The sequence below is a fragment of the Orbicella faveolata genome, unplaced genomic scaffold (genome assembly GCF_042242905.1).
Source record: "Orbicella faveolata isolate gen_17 unplaced genomic scaffold, um_ofav_v1 contig_25, whole genome shotgun sequence".
In the NCBI taxonomy this organism is placed as follows: domain Eukaryota; kingdom Metazoa; phylum Cnidaria; class Anthozoa; order Scleractinia; family Merulinidae; genus Orbicella; species Orbicella faveolata.
In genome coordinates, this window is record NW_028301553.1 from 25730490 (window position 1) to 25748666 (window position 18177).

The 18177-nt window shown below is 38.3% G+C and overlaps 2 protein-coding genes across 4 annotated transcripts in view; both read right to left on the reverse strand.

Moving 5' to 3' along the window:
• The window catches only part of LOC110067806 (gamma-tubulin complex component 3 homolog), a 25887-nt gene extending 11617 nt beyond the window's left edge, over positions 1-14270 (reverse strand). The window contains exons 1-10 of one of the 3 annotated variants that reach the window (XM_089293391.1): positions 14063-14270; positions 13887-13929; positions 12133-12194; positions 10411-10478; positions 8533-8616; positions 7429-7828; positions 3567-4013; positions 2083-2177; positions 1581-1652; positions 292-402 (exon numbers count right to left, since the gene is read on the reverse strand). In XM_089293391.1, coding sequence (XP_089149517.1) covers positions 292-402; positions 1581-1652; positions 2083-2177; positions 3567-4013; positions 7429-7828; positions 8533-8616; positions 10411-10478; positions 12133-12194; positions 13887-13929; positions 14063-14156 — 1476 coding nt within the window. In that variant the 5' untranslated portion in view covers positions 14157-14270. Of the gene's footprint in view, positions 1-291; positions 403-1580; positions 1653-2082; positions 2178-3566; positions 4014-7428; positions 7829-8532; positions 8617-10410; positions 10479-11950; positions 12111-12132; positions 12195-13886; positions 13930-14062 lie in introns of those variants that run through there. The other 2 variants (XM_089293392.1, XM_089293393.1) reach the window with 2 other exon arrangements.
• A 1325-nt stretch (positions 14271-15595) lies between these two features.
• LOC110067796 (uncharacterized) overlaps positions 15596-18177 on the reverse strand; it is a 59286-nt gene continuing 56704 nt past the window's right edge. Inside the window, exon 42 of the mRNA XM_020775132.2 lies at positions 15596-17797. Within this exon, the coding sequence (XP_020630791.2) occupies positions 17429-17797 (369 nt within the window). The 3' untranslated portion in view covers positions 15596-17428. The remainder of the gene's footprint in view (positions 17798-18177) is intronic.

Sequence of the window (18177 nt, forward strand, 5' to 3'; positions counted from 1 at the left end):
AGGTCTGGGCTCAAGCCCTGGCCAGGAACATTGCATTGTGTTCTTGGGCAATGCACTTCACTCTCATAGCGCCTCCCTCTACCTAGGTGTACAAATGGGTACTGGCAAATTTGATGTTAGGGGTAACCCCATGATGGACGAGCATCCTATCCAGTTGGGAGTAGAAATACTCCTAGTTGCTTCATGCTACTTTGAAACCAGAGACAAGCGTTGGCCTGATGTGCCTCTTGGCTTGTATGCAAACTTAACCTTACATGTATACATTATTTCTATTTACATTGCAATGCTTACCTTCGTCCCAAGTTCCATGGAGATAAATGATGGTAACATCGGTTTTCTTATACTGTATTTTTCATACCACAAACGATCATCTTTAGTGTCATAGTCAACAGCCACAAAAAACTGAAAAATGTTAACAGGAAGTCTGCACATTAAAAATTACTAACGAACTAATTACAGAAATACTTGCAATAAATTGCCCCATAAAACACAGCAAAGATAACTTGAGAACTGTCATGTTTTTTGGATGAAGACCAGAGTATGACACTACAACTAAAACCTCAGTTGAGAATTTTCCATTTTCAGTCTGCAACAAAGTAAGTAACGCAAAAATATCAAGTAAGTGATCAAAGTTGACGTTGTCAGTTGAAGAAGGGCTTCAACATCAGTTTTAATAATGATGCCATGAAACAACACACTGTAAAGTACCATTGTAGGTCTATCATTTTCTGAAACTTGACTATAGTGGACAGTATATCGTAACAAAAATTGGACAAAAAGTCATGTTTTTGTAGATTGATCTGATGAGACACCTTGTGGCTTGACCCGATAACTTCCTGGGCTTTTTGTGGCTAGATTCATATTTTCGTATGGTTTCTTGCAGCCAGAATTAAAAATTCTTGCATTTGGAATGTTTTTAGGTGTAAACCGCATAACAAAACATTTACACTTTTTGAGGCAGTCTGTTTGTTCTTGCAGTGCAAAAATGTCTTGGGCTACTACTTGCACATATTGTATTTCACTTGGTAATCATATTTACAGTACAATAAGGGGCAGTACAGTTGAACCTCAATTATTCGTACCTCAATTATCCGTATTTCTTGATTATCTGGACTTTTTCTCTGGTCCCAATTTTGTCATGAATATTTATTAGTCATGATGACGATCCATAGCAATATTCTTTTTAAAACTATAGCATTGAAAAGTGCAGTCAAAAGCGAGTTTGTTTTGTTTTTAAAGAGCAAAAACAGCGCTCGCACATGTCGTAACTAATGAAGAACACTGTAATGAGTTCTGATTCGCTCAGAGTTGAGTGGTTCAAGATGAACAGTAGACCACATTGTTTTTCAAACGATTTGTAAAAGTGTTGTTTCACGACTAAATGTTGCTCTATTTAAACAGTGTTGTTCTTCATTAATATTTATATTTTCGATTCTCCGGACCCTCAATTATCCAGACTATTTCATCTAGTCCCAACAAGTCTGGATAATCGAGGTTTGACTGTACCATAAACTGCAGTATGGTTACACTAGGTAATGTAGGTTGTGTCATTACTGTACATCATTTTACAATGCATTTACCTCATTATATAAATCATCCAGTTCACCCTCATAAATCCATCTATCAAGAATGAGGCGGATTGGACGAGCAACCTGCAGGAAGAAAATTTATTATACATGTATGGCTAGGTCTGCAAGCAAGCAAGATACATCTGTTAAACACATCCTGTGCTGTGATAATATACCTGAGTAGGTGGAGCTGTTTTGCTTCAAGCCATTTGAGACTTAATTAAAATTTCATGGGTAATGAGTTTCCAGTTCTGTGCACCAAAATCAAATGGGAAAAGATTGGTAACAAGAATTTTTTGTGTCAAAATGTCATACATGTACCTGATTTCGACAAAAAAGAAAAAAAATTAGTCTGCAATTTCAAAATTTGGTCAGACAAAGATCAACGGCTGACTGTCATTCCCAGCACTGTCAACACTGTAATACTTCTAGCTGCTAGGGAAATTGGAACTAAGCAACCCAACCCATTTGGATTGCCAGGAACAAACATTCATCCAAGGCATTTAAAACTTACCAAATTTAGAGTATGCCTGACCAGTGACTTGACAAATGGATCACCATGTTGCATATTGGAATGAAGGGCTGACAACAGAGCTCCACCTTTCTTTCCTGTGAAGTAAATTAGCCATTTTTGCAGTTCAAAGATTGAAATCCAAATTCTCCCCAGTTTGTTTCATACATTTTCCATAATTTTTCTTCAGAGAATTTGGTTTTCAGTCAAGACTTCCTTCCTGGGATCGTCAGGTCATGAGATTGAATGATCTTCCCAGTAACAAAGGTACCTTACAGGTACCTTATTAACAGAGATCATTTTCTTTGAAAAACATGATGGCCTAGGATGAAACTGATGACTGTGGACAATTTAGCAGCACAAAAAACCCTCATGATTCTGGCAACGGCACTTGAGAGAAAACAAATCCAAAAGGTTTATAGGTTTGTAGACTATTTTCTCTGACATTTGCCTTGACAAAATGGACTTGAAGTCAAATGATGCAAGGGATCCAAATATTGGTATTCTGTATTGGAAAAGCCACATATAAGCTTAGATGTGTATCATGGAAACCCATGATGTGGATATAATTTCCATTCCCAATTTTCCATCAACAAAACAATGAAAAAAATGGATCAAAGCAAACAAAGACCAAGATTTGTTTCTGTGGTGGCTCTAAAGAGCCATTTTGAATGGCTCTACAAAGAGTGGTGGAGGCGTGGTGGCCTCATGGTCATTGTGCTCGACTCTGGATCGAGTGGTCCGGGTTCGAGCCCTGGCTGGGTGACATTGTGTTGTGTTCTTGGGCAAGACACTTTACTCTTACAGTGCCTTTCTCCACCCAGGTGTACAAATGGGTACCAGCAAATTTAATGCTGAGGGTAACCCTTCAATGGACTAACATCCCATCCAGGGAGGAGTAGAAATATTCCTAGTCGCTTCATGCTACAGAAACTGGGATAATCTCTGGCCTGATGGGCTACTTGGCTCGTTTGCAGACAAAGAGCCACTTTAAATTCTAAATATTTCTTTAAGCTTCCACAGAAGGAAGAGTAACAACAACATCTTTACTTTCTCAATATAAATATTATATAATGTTATAGTTTATTTCATATATGTACTATGTTTTAGCTGAGATAACTGTTATAAACTTGTTTGAATGACACTGGAGGCTAAATGAACCATTAGGTTTTCAAGTTAGCCTCCAGCCTTTAATTAGTTTCTGAATTTACTAGATCAGGTAGGCTGTTGATTGAGGTCAAAATAACTATTTCATTAGACATAAGAATTGTGAGCATTTTTGAACTATTGCAATTTGAGTGCTTTTGTATCTCAATTTTGACACTCACCCATTTGGGTATTGTGTTAGTTTACCGGCAAGAATGTCACCGCCCTTCAAATAACAAGGAACTCGTACACCAATGTCAACCATAGTGGAACATACAAATAGTCTTAATTACTCAGTTAACTTTATTCATTACCATTTGATAAGGAGGACACTAACTCACCTTTACAGGCATCAACTAGTGCAGCAAGAGTCCTCAGTCTCATCAGCGGATCATATGTCCATACCATCAGTCGGCGCAGGGTAAGACTTCCACTAGCCCCTTCCCCCACAAATCCTGCATCTCCAACTTGATGCTGGCCCTCAAGAACAGCCAATAACCCGTAGTATTCAGTGAGCTCTTGCTGCAGTGCAGCACAAAAACTCTGACCCACAAGCCCCATAGCCTTGTCACCTGCGTGTGCATCCAAGTACTTGCGTATCTTGCGAAAGAGCCACCCTAACTCAGCTAATTTGTTCACAAGATCTCGGACAGCTCTTGGAACACCAAGTTTGGAATCAATGCGATATGCATCATTTGACTGGTCAAGTTTGATCACTTTTCCTTCAATTCCCTGGAAGATGTAGATAATCTCACGAAGCAGAGCAGCTTCTGACACTTCATAAGATGCTGAAAAGGTATATAAAAAATGTATGTAAACCATAAACAGCACTGGTAAGAGTTAAACAAACCCAAATTTTTTTTTTTTCTTTTCTTTCTTTTGTGGTTTTGTTGGTCTTTCACGCACCTTTAATTTGCCCTGATAGGAAACTTTTCACTTGATCACTGAGAAAAGGGGTAGTTTTTGACAAAAGTTGTGCAGAATAAGGAGGGTCCAGTTTCCACTGCTTTTCTTTGAGAGGAGAAATCATTCGTAGGTCCCACTTTTTATCTGTTTATCTTGTTGTACTTGATTAGGGATGGTTAGTACTAACACTTTTCCTTACATTTTTTTTTTTTCAAAAACATATTATGTGAAGGCATCACAAATGACACAAGGACCAGCTCCCTTGAGGCTGGTTTTAGCTAGTTTAAGAGTCAATGTTATATTCACATACAAATGTGCATGGGCATTGAGTCTCTTCAAGGGCAAACAGGAGCAAAATAAAATTAAATTGTTGGAAACTTGCACAAAATTTATTTAGAGGCTACTCCACATGGGTAATAAATGATATAATAATGGAACTTAGTCACACACATTATAATTTTATCGTTTGAAATACAATCTAGCACTATACACGCCCAATTCATAGCATTCTCCATAAGCACTGCCGATTGGAGAAAATTGCAATCTAATAGTCCTGAGAGTGCTAGCTACTCTTCCATAATATGGTCGTTCAAGGTGAAAAAATGCAAATGTGAAATGATCTTAAAGTGCTTTAAGTTTTCTATAACTTTTACCTCTCCAGGCTGAAAATCACATAAACCTTACATGCATTTGGCTGAAAAGTATTAGAAACAAAGCAAAAATCTTGAACAGTTTTAGAAATGAGCAAACTAATCTTCACTCACTAAATGTCAGCAGTACATGAAGTACATGTATAAATGAGACATAAAAATGCCTTCCTGATTGAGCTAACCAAAATTTTATGATTGAAAGTAAATTTTGAAGAATACATGTATGACGACTTTGACATGAAATAAAAGCTCTACATGCATCTGATGAAAACCCAAATAATTGAAGGGTGAGTGCAAAACCATGCTAAGTGACGATTTGGGTGAAAAAAAAATTTTCACAAAAGGGCTTGAATTCTTGCATGTGGTCTTCAGTGTAATAGAAAAACGTGGTCCTGTATTTTTGTCGCTGCTTTTTGCTTTGCTTATAAAGATGCCGCTAGGGAAACTGAGTGGTTTTTCTGCATACGCAATATCTCAAAAACGAAGCGAAGCTTAGCGGAAAAACTACGGGACATTGTTAAACATACCTAAACAAAACTGCATGCGAAATTTGGAGCGTTTTTGACAAAAAAGTTCACTTTTGATTAAAATACCTAGTGCCCTTTTCCCGCCGAGGTCTTCAAATAAACAAAGCCGGGCCTTTGTTATGATAAACAGAGCCGATTCTTTGTTATAATAGCCAAGCCAAGCCTTTGTTATAAGTCGAAGTCTCGCCTTGGTTTATCATAACAAAGGATCGGCCCGCCGCGTCCGCAAGGACTTTGATTTCAGTTAGAAAGCAGCAAAATGTCAATTTCATGCAACGTATAAGCTCAAAAATGTTGATTTTAGGTCAAAAAAGGTTTAAATGTTGATTTCATGTTAACGCATGACAGCAAGGAGGTTGATTTCTCTTAGAAACGAGCAAAATGTCAATTTCACGCAACGCATAAGCTCAATGATGCTGATTTCAGGTCTAAATAGGTTAAAATGTTGATTTGACGTTAACGCGTGACGGCAAGGAGGTTGATTTCACTTAGAAACCAACAAAATGTCAATTTCACGCAGCGCATAAGCTCAATGATGTTGATTTCAGGTCTAAATAGGTTAAAATGTTGATTTCACGTTAACGCGTGACGGCAAGGATGTTGGTTTCACTTAGAAACCAGCAAAATGTCAATGTCATGCAGCGCATACGCTCAATGATGTTGATTTCAGGTCTAAATAGGTTAAAATGTTGATTTCACGTTAACGCGTGACGGCAAGGATGTTGGTTTCACTTAGAAACCAGCAAAATGTCAATTTCACGTAGCACATAAGCTCAATGATGTTAATTTCAGGTCTAAATAGGTTAAAATGTTGATTTCACTTTAACGTTTGACGGCAAGGATGCTAGTTTCACTTAGAAAACAGCAAAATGGTAATTTCACGCAACTTATAAGCTCAATGATGTTGATTTCACGTGAAAACGCGCTATCAATAGGGCTGACAGATTAACAGATTAACCCTTCTCCGCAACGTACGGGTCTCCATACATCTGCATGTCTGCTGATCCCAGAAGCTCAAAACACTACAAATCATGCCGATTTGAAATAAAATCAATGCAACCTGGATCACAGATCTATGTTACAATCGATCGCTACTTGTTGGCCATTCTTATGTTTAAACAATCTAGTTACCAGTTCGAGAAACGTCCACAGAACATGATCGCAATGCATGCCGGGAAGGATCTTTACACCTCATGTGCGGGAAAACATGGCGGTTGATACAAGACAAATTTTATAAGTCTAAAACCAGTTCTCGCTTTCCAAACTTTGATGCAAGCAACGCTTGGCAAATGGGCCACGACTCACCAGAGGGTATTTTTCTTGGGCAAGAACTGCTCTTGGACTTTGCTGCCTGGCTCGATCTGACTTCGAATGCCGATAACACGATTACGGTATATCAGCTGCCTTCGAAGTTTCAGAACACGTTTTGATTCTTTAAAATGTGCTGATGACTTACGGGTTTATCGAGACTTTATGATGCCTCTCAACCACCAGGCAGGCATACAAGGTACTTTAAAACAATGCTTAAGATATTAGTTGACAGAGCTCTAATGCGGCACATCTCTTTTTTGTTCGATGAATTTCGTTTGACTCTCGATCGATTCACGTGTTGTACTCACGTCACAATACCCAACGTAAACAATCTGTTCCCAGATTTCCGCTCTATATATGCTGTGAGATTTGATTTTGACTTCATACACTATAAACAGTCTGCCTGTTTGCTGTTCAACAAATAAACTCCTAAAGACATGGCTAGGAAAAGCCAAGTATTTTTGCATACGTTATAACTCGAAAACGAAGCAAAAACCAGCGACAAAAATACAGGGCCACGTTTTTCTATTACATTGAAGACCACATGCAAAAATTCAAGCCCTTTCACGAAAATTTTTTTTCACCCAAATCGTCACTTAGCATGGTTTTGCACTCACCCCTTCAATTAGTCTGTCTCTTTTAGTTTGGGAGGGTCTGACGATACTCAGTTTTGCCTACTACAAAACATTCTCCATCTACTTCAATTTTTTGGGACAACCCTTAATTCACAGTTACATTATATTGTTGTCAAAGTATACCACAACTAATAATATTATTGATAATTATGTAATCTAGGCAGAAGGCCTTACTATTTTGTGTGTCATTTCCATAGCTCATGAATCGCACAACACCACCAGTTCCAGGTGTCACTGCCGCTGACTGCCCAGAAATGGGCAACCTGTTCTGAGTCACGTTAAGTGACTGCACAACAAGACTTGCCAGGCGAGATCCATCACTTGTTTGCTGCGTCATCACTTCATCAGCAAAATGCACCGAGGGTGTAGGTCCATAATTTGGAGCAAATGATGACGGTGTAGGAGTGGGATCAGATGATCTTGAGGGTATGCTACTGATACCACTGCTGCTTTCGGAGCCATGGGTTGTGGACAAGATACCAGGAGTACGACCAGAGACACCAAGGGACACTGCAGGGGTGGATGTCAGATAGGTTGGCAGTCCACGACCAAAGAAAGAAGGGGCTCCTGCGGGCTAAAAAAGGACCAGTGCAAAATTAGATTTGGCTGCGACATTATACATGAATATGTAACAAACACTTTAATAAAGCAAGGCTATAAACAACTCCATATCAATCTAGAAGAGTCGGGCTCCATCCAATGACCTGACTTTCTATAGTTTAGCTAAAACCTTTCTTATGAATAATACATGCCAAGTAGATCTTTTACATTTTTATTGAAAACTCTCCCAAAGTAGCTGGTGGAATCTGGTTATTTGTCAACAAGGTTTACATGTAACTTGAAACAAGTAATGAACTTGAAATATATATTTTTTGTTTCATGACAGGGGCATTACTGGCATGAAATGCCCTTACTACATCATGATCTCTTTAGACCAAGAATTCCGCCTTCATTGTGAGAAAAATGTCATATGAAAGAAGATAATGTCTGAGTGTCATTAATTTCTGACAAGTTTTGAGAGTGTCAACAATCACATACGCTATAACTTCAGGGATGTGGTGGTTTGGCCTCTTGCTAATAACTTGGCTGGACCACTCCAATTTAATCTCTAGTTTCATATTATATGAATGACACCTTGTATGTTGAATAGGTTAAACAAAAAGGCCAAACCATACATGATACTGCTAGCAGACTGTATGTAACAAAATACAGCATACGGCAAACCAAAAGCAACTATCCGTAATATAAAGTATTTCTAGGTGTTGTGGTCAATTTTACCTGGCCATGTGATTGTTCAGTCAAAGAACTTTCACTGATGCTCAGCAAAAAGTAAAGAATGGCCCATCTGTTTTGAAGGACAGGCTGGAAATAATGAACAAGTACTTAGTAAATTTAATGGTTAAACGTTGCATTCAATTCCATATGTCTGCTTCACAATCTTAGCAACAAAAGGGGTTCTACATGTATGTTGTTACTACTGCACATTACTGTATGTGTTGTAGATTAAAATGTATCTTAAATCTTTAAGAAAGAGTACAAATGGCACCTTCTAAACAATCAAACTTGATTTTACTGCTGCTGTTTTACTTTGCTGTCTGATTTTGTTGCTACTCTAGTGCGAAGGTAGTGTATGTAGGTTGTAATGAAGTGTATGTAGGTCTAGCTTAGCTGAGTTAATTTTTTATGCTGTCATTTACTTGACTGTGGCAGTGTCCCACCAGAAAGTTCTTGCTACTTTGGCCACTGGGAACAGTAAACTATTTCTAAGACTAACAGATACTATGAGCAAAATTGCAATGATTGCTTGCGTGGCCGAGTGGAGATAACGTAATAATAAATAATAATAAACTTTATCTAAGTGTCTTACAACTTAAGCTCAGGAAGCTAATTGGGGACACAAAGGTGGACTTCAAAGTCAGAGATCAGGTGTTCAAATCTAGGTGAGTACATAATAATAATAATAATAATAATAATAATAATAATAATAATAATAATAATAATAATAATAAAGGGCATGGAAGAATTCCCGGCCAATTAAGCATCAGTGAACTACAAAAGATAACCTTGCTAGGTACAGCGCACATTTTGAGGAGGGTGCTATCAAGCTAAAAACTGGCTATCCCCTAGTGCCCCAGGACCATGGTTTGGTCTCGGCCCTAAGGACTCTAAGCAAACATTACATGAGGACGATAATAATAATAATAATAATAATAATAATAATAATAATAATAATAATAATAATAATAATAATAATAATAAAAAATCTGGGGGTTTAGGGTTAGGGGGGTTGATATGGGATCCTGGCAGGGTAGGGTAGGGTTTGAAACTGAGGTGGTGGGTAGTGTGCATGTTACTCTTTTTAAGAACCCCCTAAAAAGTGGAAAACAAAAAAAGTCTGGTTTGAAAAAATTTAGCCTACACTGTTTATTATAGGTTGAAACAAATCAATCTACAGTTGAAATCATTCTGACCCAAAATACATTTTAAACTAGAGATGCGTATCCTCACTTCAATCAGCAGGGGTACATGTGGTACATTGCAAATGTGAACTGCATGTACAAAGTCATGAGCTCAGTAGCTCTTGTTTTAGACTAAGATATATCTCTTCCTATTTGATCAATTTAAACCAGCGAAGTAAATGTGGGCCAGTAGATTCCCAAAGTTAGTGGACTGTTGACTATTGATTCCGTCAACAGATAACATCTTTAATACAGGACTGACAAGCTATACAGTGTATGTACAAACACTCACTGGCCTGCTCAAGTGAAGTTTGCTTATTACAAACTCTGATATGTATCTTGTTCTAGAATTGTATCAGAACTGCAAATAATCGTCAAGCCATCAAAAATTCTTCTGTATCTAGCAAAATTTTCATTACCAGTGGCTCTCTTATACTTGATAAGTAAGGTTAGTTTAGCTGGATTACATGGTGACTTAGTCAGACATTTAACATCAGTTGTCTGAAAAGTACATGATTAATTCACTGACTGATTGATTACCTGATTCAAGAAAACATTAAGTTATTAATAGCCATGTGGGCTATGAATCAATCACAATCACAATACACATATGTTATGCATCTTCAGGAGGTCAAAGAGGTGAAAATCAGTCATTCAAATGTATAAAATAAAGTTGATGTTAAAGCAGATGTCTTACTTGTGAGGCAAGCTTGCGGTACAACTCAGAAAAAACAGCAATGTCAACCTCTCTTTTCTCCTTGAGCACTACATTATAGAAAGGAAAAAAAATATATTAAAATAAATTAACTGAACTAAAAACCTACTATGGGAAAATTCACCAAAATTTAAACATCAAATGCAATTCGGCTTTAAATCTTTCTCCTGCCAACTAATTTTTTGACACTTTTCAACTTGAGTACTCTTAGTTCATAAACATTTAAGATACACTTAAACCAGGTTATGAACAAAGAGCACAAAGTTAGATTCCAAGATATTGTTTTATTGGTCCATGTACAACCTGCCAATGGTGCATTACACTCATGTGTTTTTAGCTCAGTTCCAAATTCTGTAAACACTACATACACGTACTCGTATTTCATGTACCACTGTTCCCCTTTTTTCCACTCCTCTATTAACCAGAAGGTACCTCGTGACAGGACTTGTGAATGGGCTCCACAAAACAAAAACTGCAGAGAGTACTCTGTTGGTTTGTCAAAGTCATTTTTTAAGCTTGACATTAGTTAAATTATGGTAGTTTGGGAGTGACATTCCCTATTTCTCAAATGAGATGAACAGGAACCTGAAGTCTGGTTTCTTGTGTTTCTCTGAGTTGTGTTTAATCCATACAAGGCAAAGCAAGGTTTATCATCTTTATCATGTTTCATATATTTGTACATGTGTTTCTTTAGATTTCAGTTTATGTACAGTTTTCAATTGTTGGATGCCATTATTTTCTTTATGAAACAGAAAACATCTTCCTTGTTTTTGCCTAGTTTAAGTGGAAGTCCAGGAGACAAGAAATAATATGGTCAACTCTGCATGTGCTGTGGGATGGTTTCCATAGCTTCTCCCGAGTTCTCCCAAACTTACATCCATGTTGTTATACCATGACCAGAATACAAACTGGGGTCTCATTACCCTTTTCAGCTGAGCAGGAGGGAAACTGGTTTTCACAGTCAGGCAAAACTTTTTGAACTGAACTCCTTTATAACAAAAAATGTTTCCTAGATGATCAAACCAGGCTGGCAAAATCATTCTAACAGTCAGTCAATTTGCCCAGTGCATGGCCCTTGATGAAACCCTTGCACAGAGCGCGACATTAACTTCTCAACTTACTAGCCTTGTGGCTAGTGACAACTTAGATGTTACTACCCAATTTTTTTTTTTTTTACTAGCCAAGTATTTTTCTTTGACTTACCCATTTACGTACCACACAGCGAAAAGTAAACAAACTTACATTTGCATACGTACTGAACTACACATGCCTGGTGACATAATGCATTAATGAAATTCTGATCTTTTTTCCGAGAAAAGCATTTGTCTCCCCTGAGGAAGACACTTTCAGTTTGGCCAATTTCATTTTGTTTACTAGCCAAAGTGGTTAATGGAAATCAAAAACCTACTAGCCAAAACTCAATTTCTACTAGTCTGTGGTTAGTTGGCTACCGTTAGTGTCGAGCCCTGTTGCACAAAGGAAAAGTTTCCTAGTACAGCTGTTGAATTGAGCACTTTCTTACTGGGTGTATTCTTAAGACACACTCTCTTCTTCTCTCTCTCCTCCTTTCCTCCAACTGGAAATGCAGCTTAGATTTGCTCATTTCAATTTTCTCAAGTCCAGAGGATATATGCAATATAAGGTAGCAGCCATGAGCAGAAACAAACAAATTAATTATTCTCAACCAAGTAACAAAATATATACATTTTCTTTTAATCCTTTCCACCACTCTGAACTCATCTGTGGCTACAGTTGGAGCAAAACGACTGGAAAGAATACACAAGACAAAATGAATCATGGTACAGAATAACTAACTACATGTATCATTTTCTTACAACTAATTGGTGACTGTATCAAAACCAAGTGAGAATAGATTTATAGACTGTTAAGGAAATAATCCTTGTTCATATAACTGGTCTTCAATAAAATAATCTAGAGTTCAGCAAGGACTAAACACCGTAAAATTCCAAAAGTAACAACACCCAGAAAGTAACATCAAAAAATTGTGGCCGCTAATAAATTCCAAAAGAAGTGATTCCCCACCCTCTTCCGCCCCCACCATTTTTGAAAATTCAACCAAATTTGAATTGTTTACAGCCTCTGGAGGTAATAAAATTAGGTGAACAAACTTTAAGATTGTTTCAAATTTACATCTTTTGTCTTGAAAAATGCCATTCATTTCAAGAGTAACTAGCATGTCCATCAAGACTGATTGGCGATTTTCACTGTTTGCTAGTCCTTATGTTGAATGCTGGCTATGTAAAAGGTTGATTTAGTGACAGGGTATTCTGATATCTTCGCATACCCTGATTAATATTGAAAGACTCTCAAGTAAATTTACAGGGCAAATTTAGAATGCACGTAGCTGTTTAGCCTGATGTTTCAAAAATTAAATATGGGTTATTGACCAAGCTTGTTCAGTCAAGATGTCTTGATATCGACCCAGTTATTTCTTTTCATTTGCTTGAAAGATTGATATTAATATATGCAGAGTTGTCATTAAGTTTTGAGTCAACTGTAGCCTTGGTCTTCACACCCATAACAAACTTATTGCCTTTTAGGTGAATTGCATCAACTCTAGTCAAGTTCACCCATAACATCAAAGGCCCATTAAACATACTCAGTTGTAACAGGTGTTATGGGTTACATCCCTTATTGACAGCCCTGATATATAGAGGATATTACATGGCTGGGCAGAGATACCAAATTTCTCTTCCAGTAAAAGAAGAGAAATTCAGTATCTTCAAGTGGCCAGGTAATGTGCTATTTATTATATGACCACTAGTGGAATGATGAACCATTTAACTCTTGCTGCAAAAGGCACGATTTGTTATGTTAAAGTAGCGATGTGATCTTTCCACTGTGAAGATAGAAGATCTCATGGTTTCACACGAGAGCTCACCTGGTATTTCATTGCTGTTTTTAAAATAAATTGTATACATTTTCTTGCGGGAAACAGTGGGTAATCATGAGCGGGCATTTTACTTGCCCAGGTGACCAATAACAACGCAAAATTTGGTACATTCTTCCTACTTACTCACCTAGCCATAAAATATGCACTGTTAATTAAATAACTCCTGTCAAAAAACCACTCGACTCACACAGTGGCTATCCTGCATCCCACTTTGCTTTGGTTTATGACCATGCAAATATCAGTCTTGGTAATAATAACTGATCCATTACCACATATTATTCATGAGCCGTTTAATGACATCTGTAAACAGCAGACTGCGGACCGCAGACTGCAGAATATCATATCCCCATTTCCATTAGCGAGAGTTAACCATAACAGGCTAAGATGAGCGCTATTCAGGCTAACCTGAGTGATATTCAGGCTAAACTGAGCGCTATTTAGGTCTAAATGAAGTCTGCAGTCTGCAAATGCCATATACCGTCGATAAACAAATGACTATTACATCAGATAGAATGTAAACTAGAATAAAATAAAAATTACCTACCTTCCCACAACTCTGAGAGCATACTGGTAGTGCTGGGATATTTCTAGTGATTTGTTTTCATTAAGAAGGAAAAGCAATTATTATACTTAATGAAAAAGACATGTACAAGCTTAATTTAAGCTCATTAAAAATAATAATACTCTGAAATGTAAATCCCTGCACTCAATCTATCGTACCTTTCGAATCACTTTCTTTTCTCAGAAGTCGGCAGCATAGCTTATGCAGAAGTGCTGTTGGGGAACTAGGATCGTCGATCGATGATTCTACCATTTTTAGATAGTCTCAAATGTTAAAAAAATCCACAATTGATATTATATTTTGGAGGGGTTTGTTGTCGGCCATCTTGAAAACTGCGCGCCAAATATTAAGACGCAGGCGCGTAGCCTGCATAAGATAACCGCTGATATTATCTCTGAGTATTGCTGACGCTTACTATTAACCGTCGTCGGGGTCCATCGACGCTCGTTTCTGCGGCAGGCGTTCGTCAGAGTAATTTAAATAAAGGTAAATTAACTGCCGTAGGGTGTTTGTGAAGCTGACTTCCCTAGCGTTAGCCCGTCAGAACATAGTTAGTGGAGGGGACTATGGTCAGAGAAATTCAATATGGCACCTCTTCGAGTGAAATAATTATTCCACGTTTTCGTACTAAAGCGATAGAGGACACAAACGTCTAACGCCTAACCTGAAACGGCCGTTTGCGGTTTGCCGTCAGCATGAAAACGCTGGTGCTTTATGTCTCTAATAATACCTCGGTCAACTTCAAGTTGATAAATAGCGAAGTGATGCGCTCTTGACTGCAGTCACTACCTTTCTAAGACTTGCTACAAGTCGACCTTTGCTGATCCTTCGCTTATGAAACCAACATTCCAGAGAAGCATTATTGGAAAGGATTTTTAGAAAGTCCATCCCTTTCTTAGCAGTTTGTTTAGTATAACGCGCAACGCGCGTGATACACGGGCTTGAAGCGCCGGGGCAAGCGCAGATTCCGAGAAAGGAGCAACGAAACATTTTAGTTTTAGTCTCCTCCGGGCCCGGGGGGAATAAATGAATGTTACTCTGCCCTAAAAATTTGACCTTTTATTCCTTGTTAAGTCTTTTAAGACGTTATCCATGGTGCTCCGCTGGTTCGTGTAGCGCAGTAATGCGAAATAAAGACTTCGACAAAACCGCTCCATCTCTGTTCGTTAGTCTATCAGGGAATAATTATTTTCCAAAACAAACAACTCCATTGAAAGCGCTCTTCCCCTCGCGCGCGACGTGCGCTTCGCGCTTTCCTCGCTTTCGCCTCTGTTCGCCTAAAATTACCCCTGTTCTGCGAGCTAGTTGGACAGCGGATATTCCGAACGGGCAAGAAAGCGCCACGCTCGTTTGGGTAGCCAATCACAGCACAGGATTCGGTTCACCTTGCCCGCTCACGGATCTAGCCATATAATAAAGTGAAGTTAACTTTTATAGCGCCATAAGCCATGTTACTGGATCATTCTGAACGTCAGATTCTGATGTTCACCTCTGGAAGAAACAAGAAATTATCAGGGCAGTTTGGGTTCCGCAAGGCGACGATATCGAGCTCAGAAAAAAAGTTTCTCGAACTTTCCAAAAAGACCTAACCTGCAAATACAGTCGCCTCTAGTCACCTAAGGCTGGTTTTGGGCACGACATATAAGGGCAAAATTTGTGCAGTACAAAATAGTAAGACTTCGACAACCATACAAACTAACACAACAATTTTATTATCAATACCCCGAATTAAGAATCGATGCAAATGAAACTACCTTAAGTCGATTTAATTACAAATGTATTCCTACTAGAATGTATTAACAATATTGCCTAATTACTATAAATTGCTTAATGCAATAATACTACAAAAACATAACATATTTCTAGCACTGTATAATAGTGAGTAATCCCTTTCACACCAACAGTCAACACTAGCTTACCACGAATTTGTGTTTAAATCCGTACGATATTGCTTAAAAAGGAAAGTTACTAAGCGATATTTTCGTGCTGCACTGCTCGATATAAAATACGAGGCGGTTGAAATTCAAAGATTACGGGATTTATTTTGGGTGGAAGTGTTTGCTTCTCAACAAAATTTGCTAAATTAAATGTAAAATACTTTCAAGTTGACCTTGACCACTCTCGACATTGAAAGGGTTTAAGTAGTACTGCTACCAATAACGGTGTTTTAAGATAAGAATGACCAAAGACCTTATATAGAAACAAAAGGCCATTTTACAATTGTGTGCTTAATTACCTGGTCTATGAATACAAGCGAGGCTGGAGGTGACCTTGCTTTTCTCATTCAAATGCCAGCTAGTTAGCACGAGAACAACTCGATTTACACAACAAAAGCAGCGAGGTCTTTATCAAAACAAGGTTAACTGAAGCCTCGCTGCCATTCAAAGGCCAGGTCACTTAACAGACAACTGTAAAATGATCTATTTAACATGTTGCCACAAGAGTGTGTGGTCGGAAAAATGTAAAGGTACCTGAACCAAACTGAAACAGTGAACCGTACAGTTTTCCTCCTCGCTCTTGTCTATTATCCTCAATATCCCGTGGGTCGAGTAGTTTTCTAAATATTAGTAACGACTACGGCCAGGTTTCCACAATTTGGTTGCTCTGCTCACGACTCCAGAAATTCTAGATTACTTGTTTTACAAAATATACAAGCAAAGGAAACAAGTGTTCTGTAAAATCAAGCGTTTCCAAGAGATCTCGTCTTCATAAAACTTGGAAATTTACGAAGGAAAACGCGTTATCTAGGAGAAAATTGACTCGACTCCATGCTATAATGGCAGAAAAGATATCCGTCAAATGGCCTTAAACCTTAAATAAACACAAGTGATGAGACCTTGATTCATAGCCTGAATGCCAATTAAGATTTTGTATTATTACGCCACTGGGGCAACAAGTGCCGTTTTTGGATCTCCTTGTCTTCGGAGGCCTTCTGATTGCAAACGGTAAATTTGTCATGCGAGCTTATTTTTAAAAGAAAAAAAAAAAATTCGTTACATTTCTTAGTAGCTGAAACTAACGTAACTGATCACAAATGGTCTGTTTCACGGGCTTTAAGGACTATTACCAGCTTCTTCGTCACCGTTGAGCAAAACACGATAACTTCAAGAGCAATTTGTTTTAATGATTCAATCACTACACTGAAGTAACGAGATTGAACGAAGTTAAGATTCAGTTTAGACATCAAAATTAACTTAAGCCTTGACACAAGGTTATTCAGAATTACCTCGCGAGGTGTATAGGTTGCAGTTGGCGCCACTATGTCATCTATGCTTTATAACTACACTATCTAAGTTGTCCAAGCCAAAATTGATTCTCGTTACTACCAAATAGAACAAAAAGACTTCTCCAAGCAATTCAGAGACAATCACCTTGGCAGTCCTTACTTGGGCAATCACGCAATATTTCGCTGGGTTGCATTACCACCCAGATAACCGCTACCAAAACTCGGCTCCTACAGACAGTAAAAAAAGTTTAATTTTAACCATTAGTCCTTGTCGAATGAACACTGTTATTCTTACAATCTAGGACTGTCTCTGTGACATCTGCTGCGACGCTCTTTGTAAGTGAAGTGGAGCGAACGCCAGGTTTTTCTTTATTGGTAACATTCTCGGGAAGAAGGCATGACGGCGTCTCTTCTTCTTACTCGCCTCTCGGTAGCAAACGGAACAGCGGCTAACACGGCTTAAAAGATTACCAGGTTTGAGGGTCTCTGGTGTCTGGGCGACAAACATCTGGTCGACAGTAGCGAGCCAGAAGCTGTATTTATTGGCAAAATAGTGGCAAGTACCACGACCGTGGCACTCAAAGAAGGGATTGTGGCGGAATGTTCTGAGGCACGAGCCAGGAGAGGAGAGCGATTGACCACTTCCGCTACCACCAGCTCCAGTGTGCTGCCGGGAAAAACAGCCAAAACATTAGACGCAAGACTAGTCAACAACAAAAACAAGCAGATAGGATACAGATCAGGAAAATTACAATAGAGAATCACTCAGAATGAGGCAATGGGCTGGAGAAATATCCTGCAATAAACAGGATGGCTAATATAACATTTTTGTTCTTTCAAGAGAAAATGCTGACATCGGTATTTTTGTTCGAGATTCAAGGTTAATTATCTCTGATTATCTCTCAAGGCTAATCATCTCTCTGGGCTACCCCCACTTTTTTGGATACAAAGGTGTTTTCGTAAGATTAGTACCACGTGGAAAAAGTAGATCTTCCCTTGCTAAGATCTACTTTTTCTACATGGTTCTAATCTTGCGAAAAGACCTTT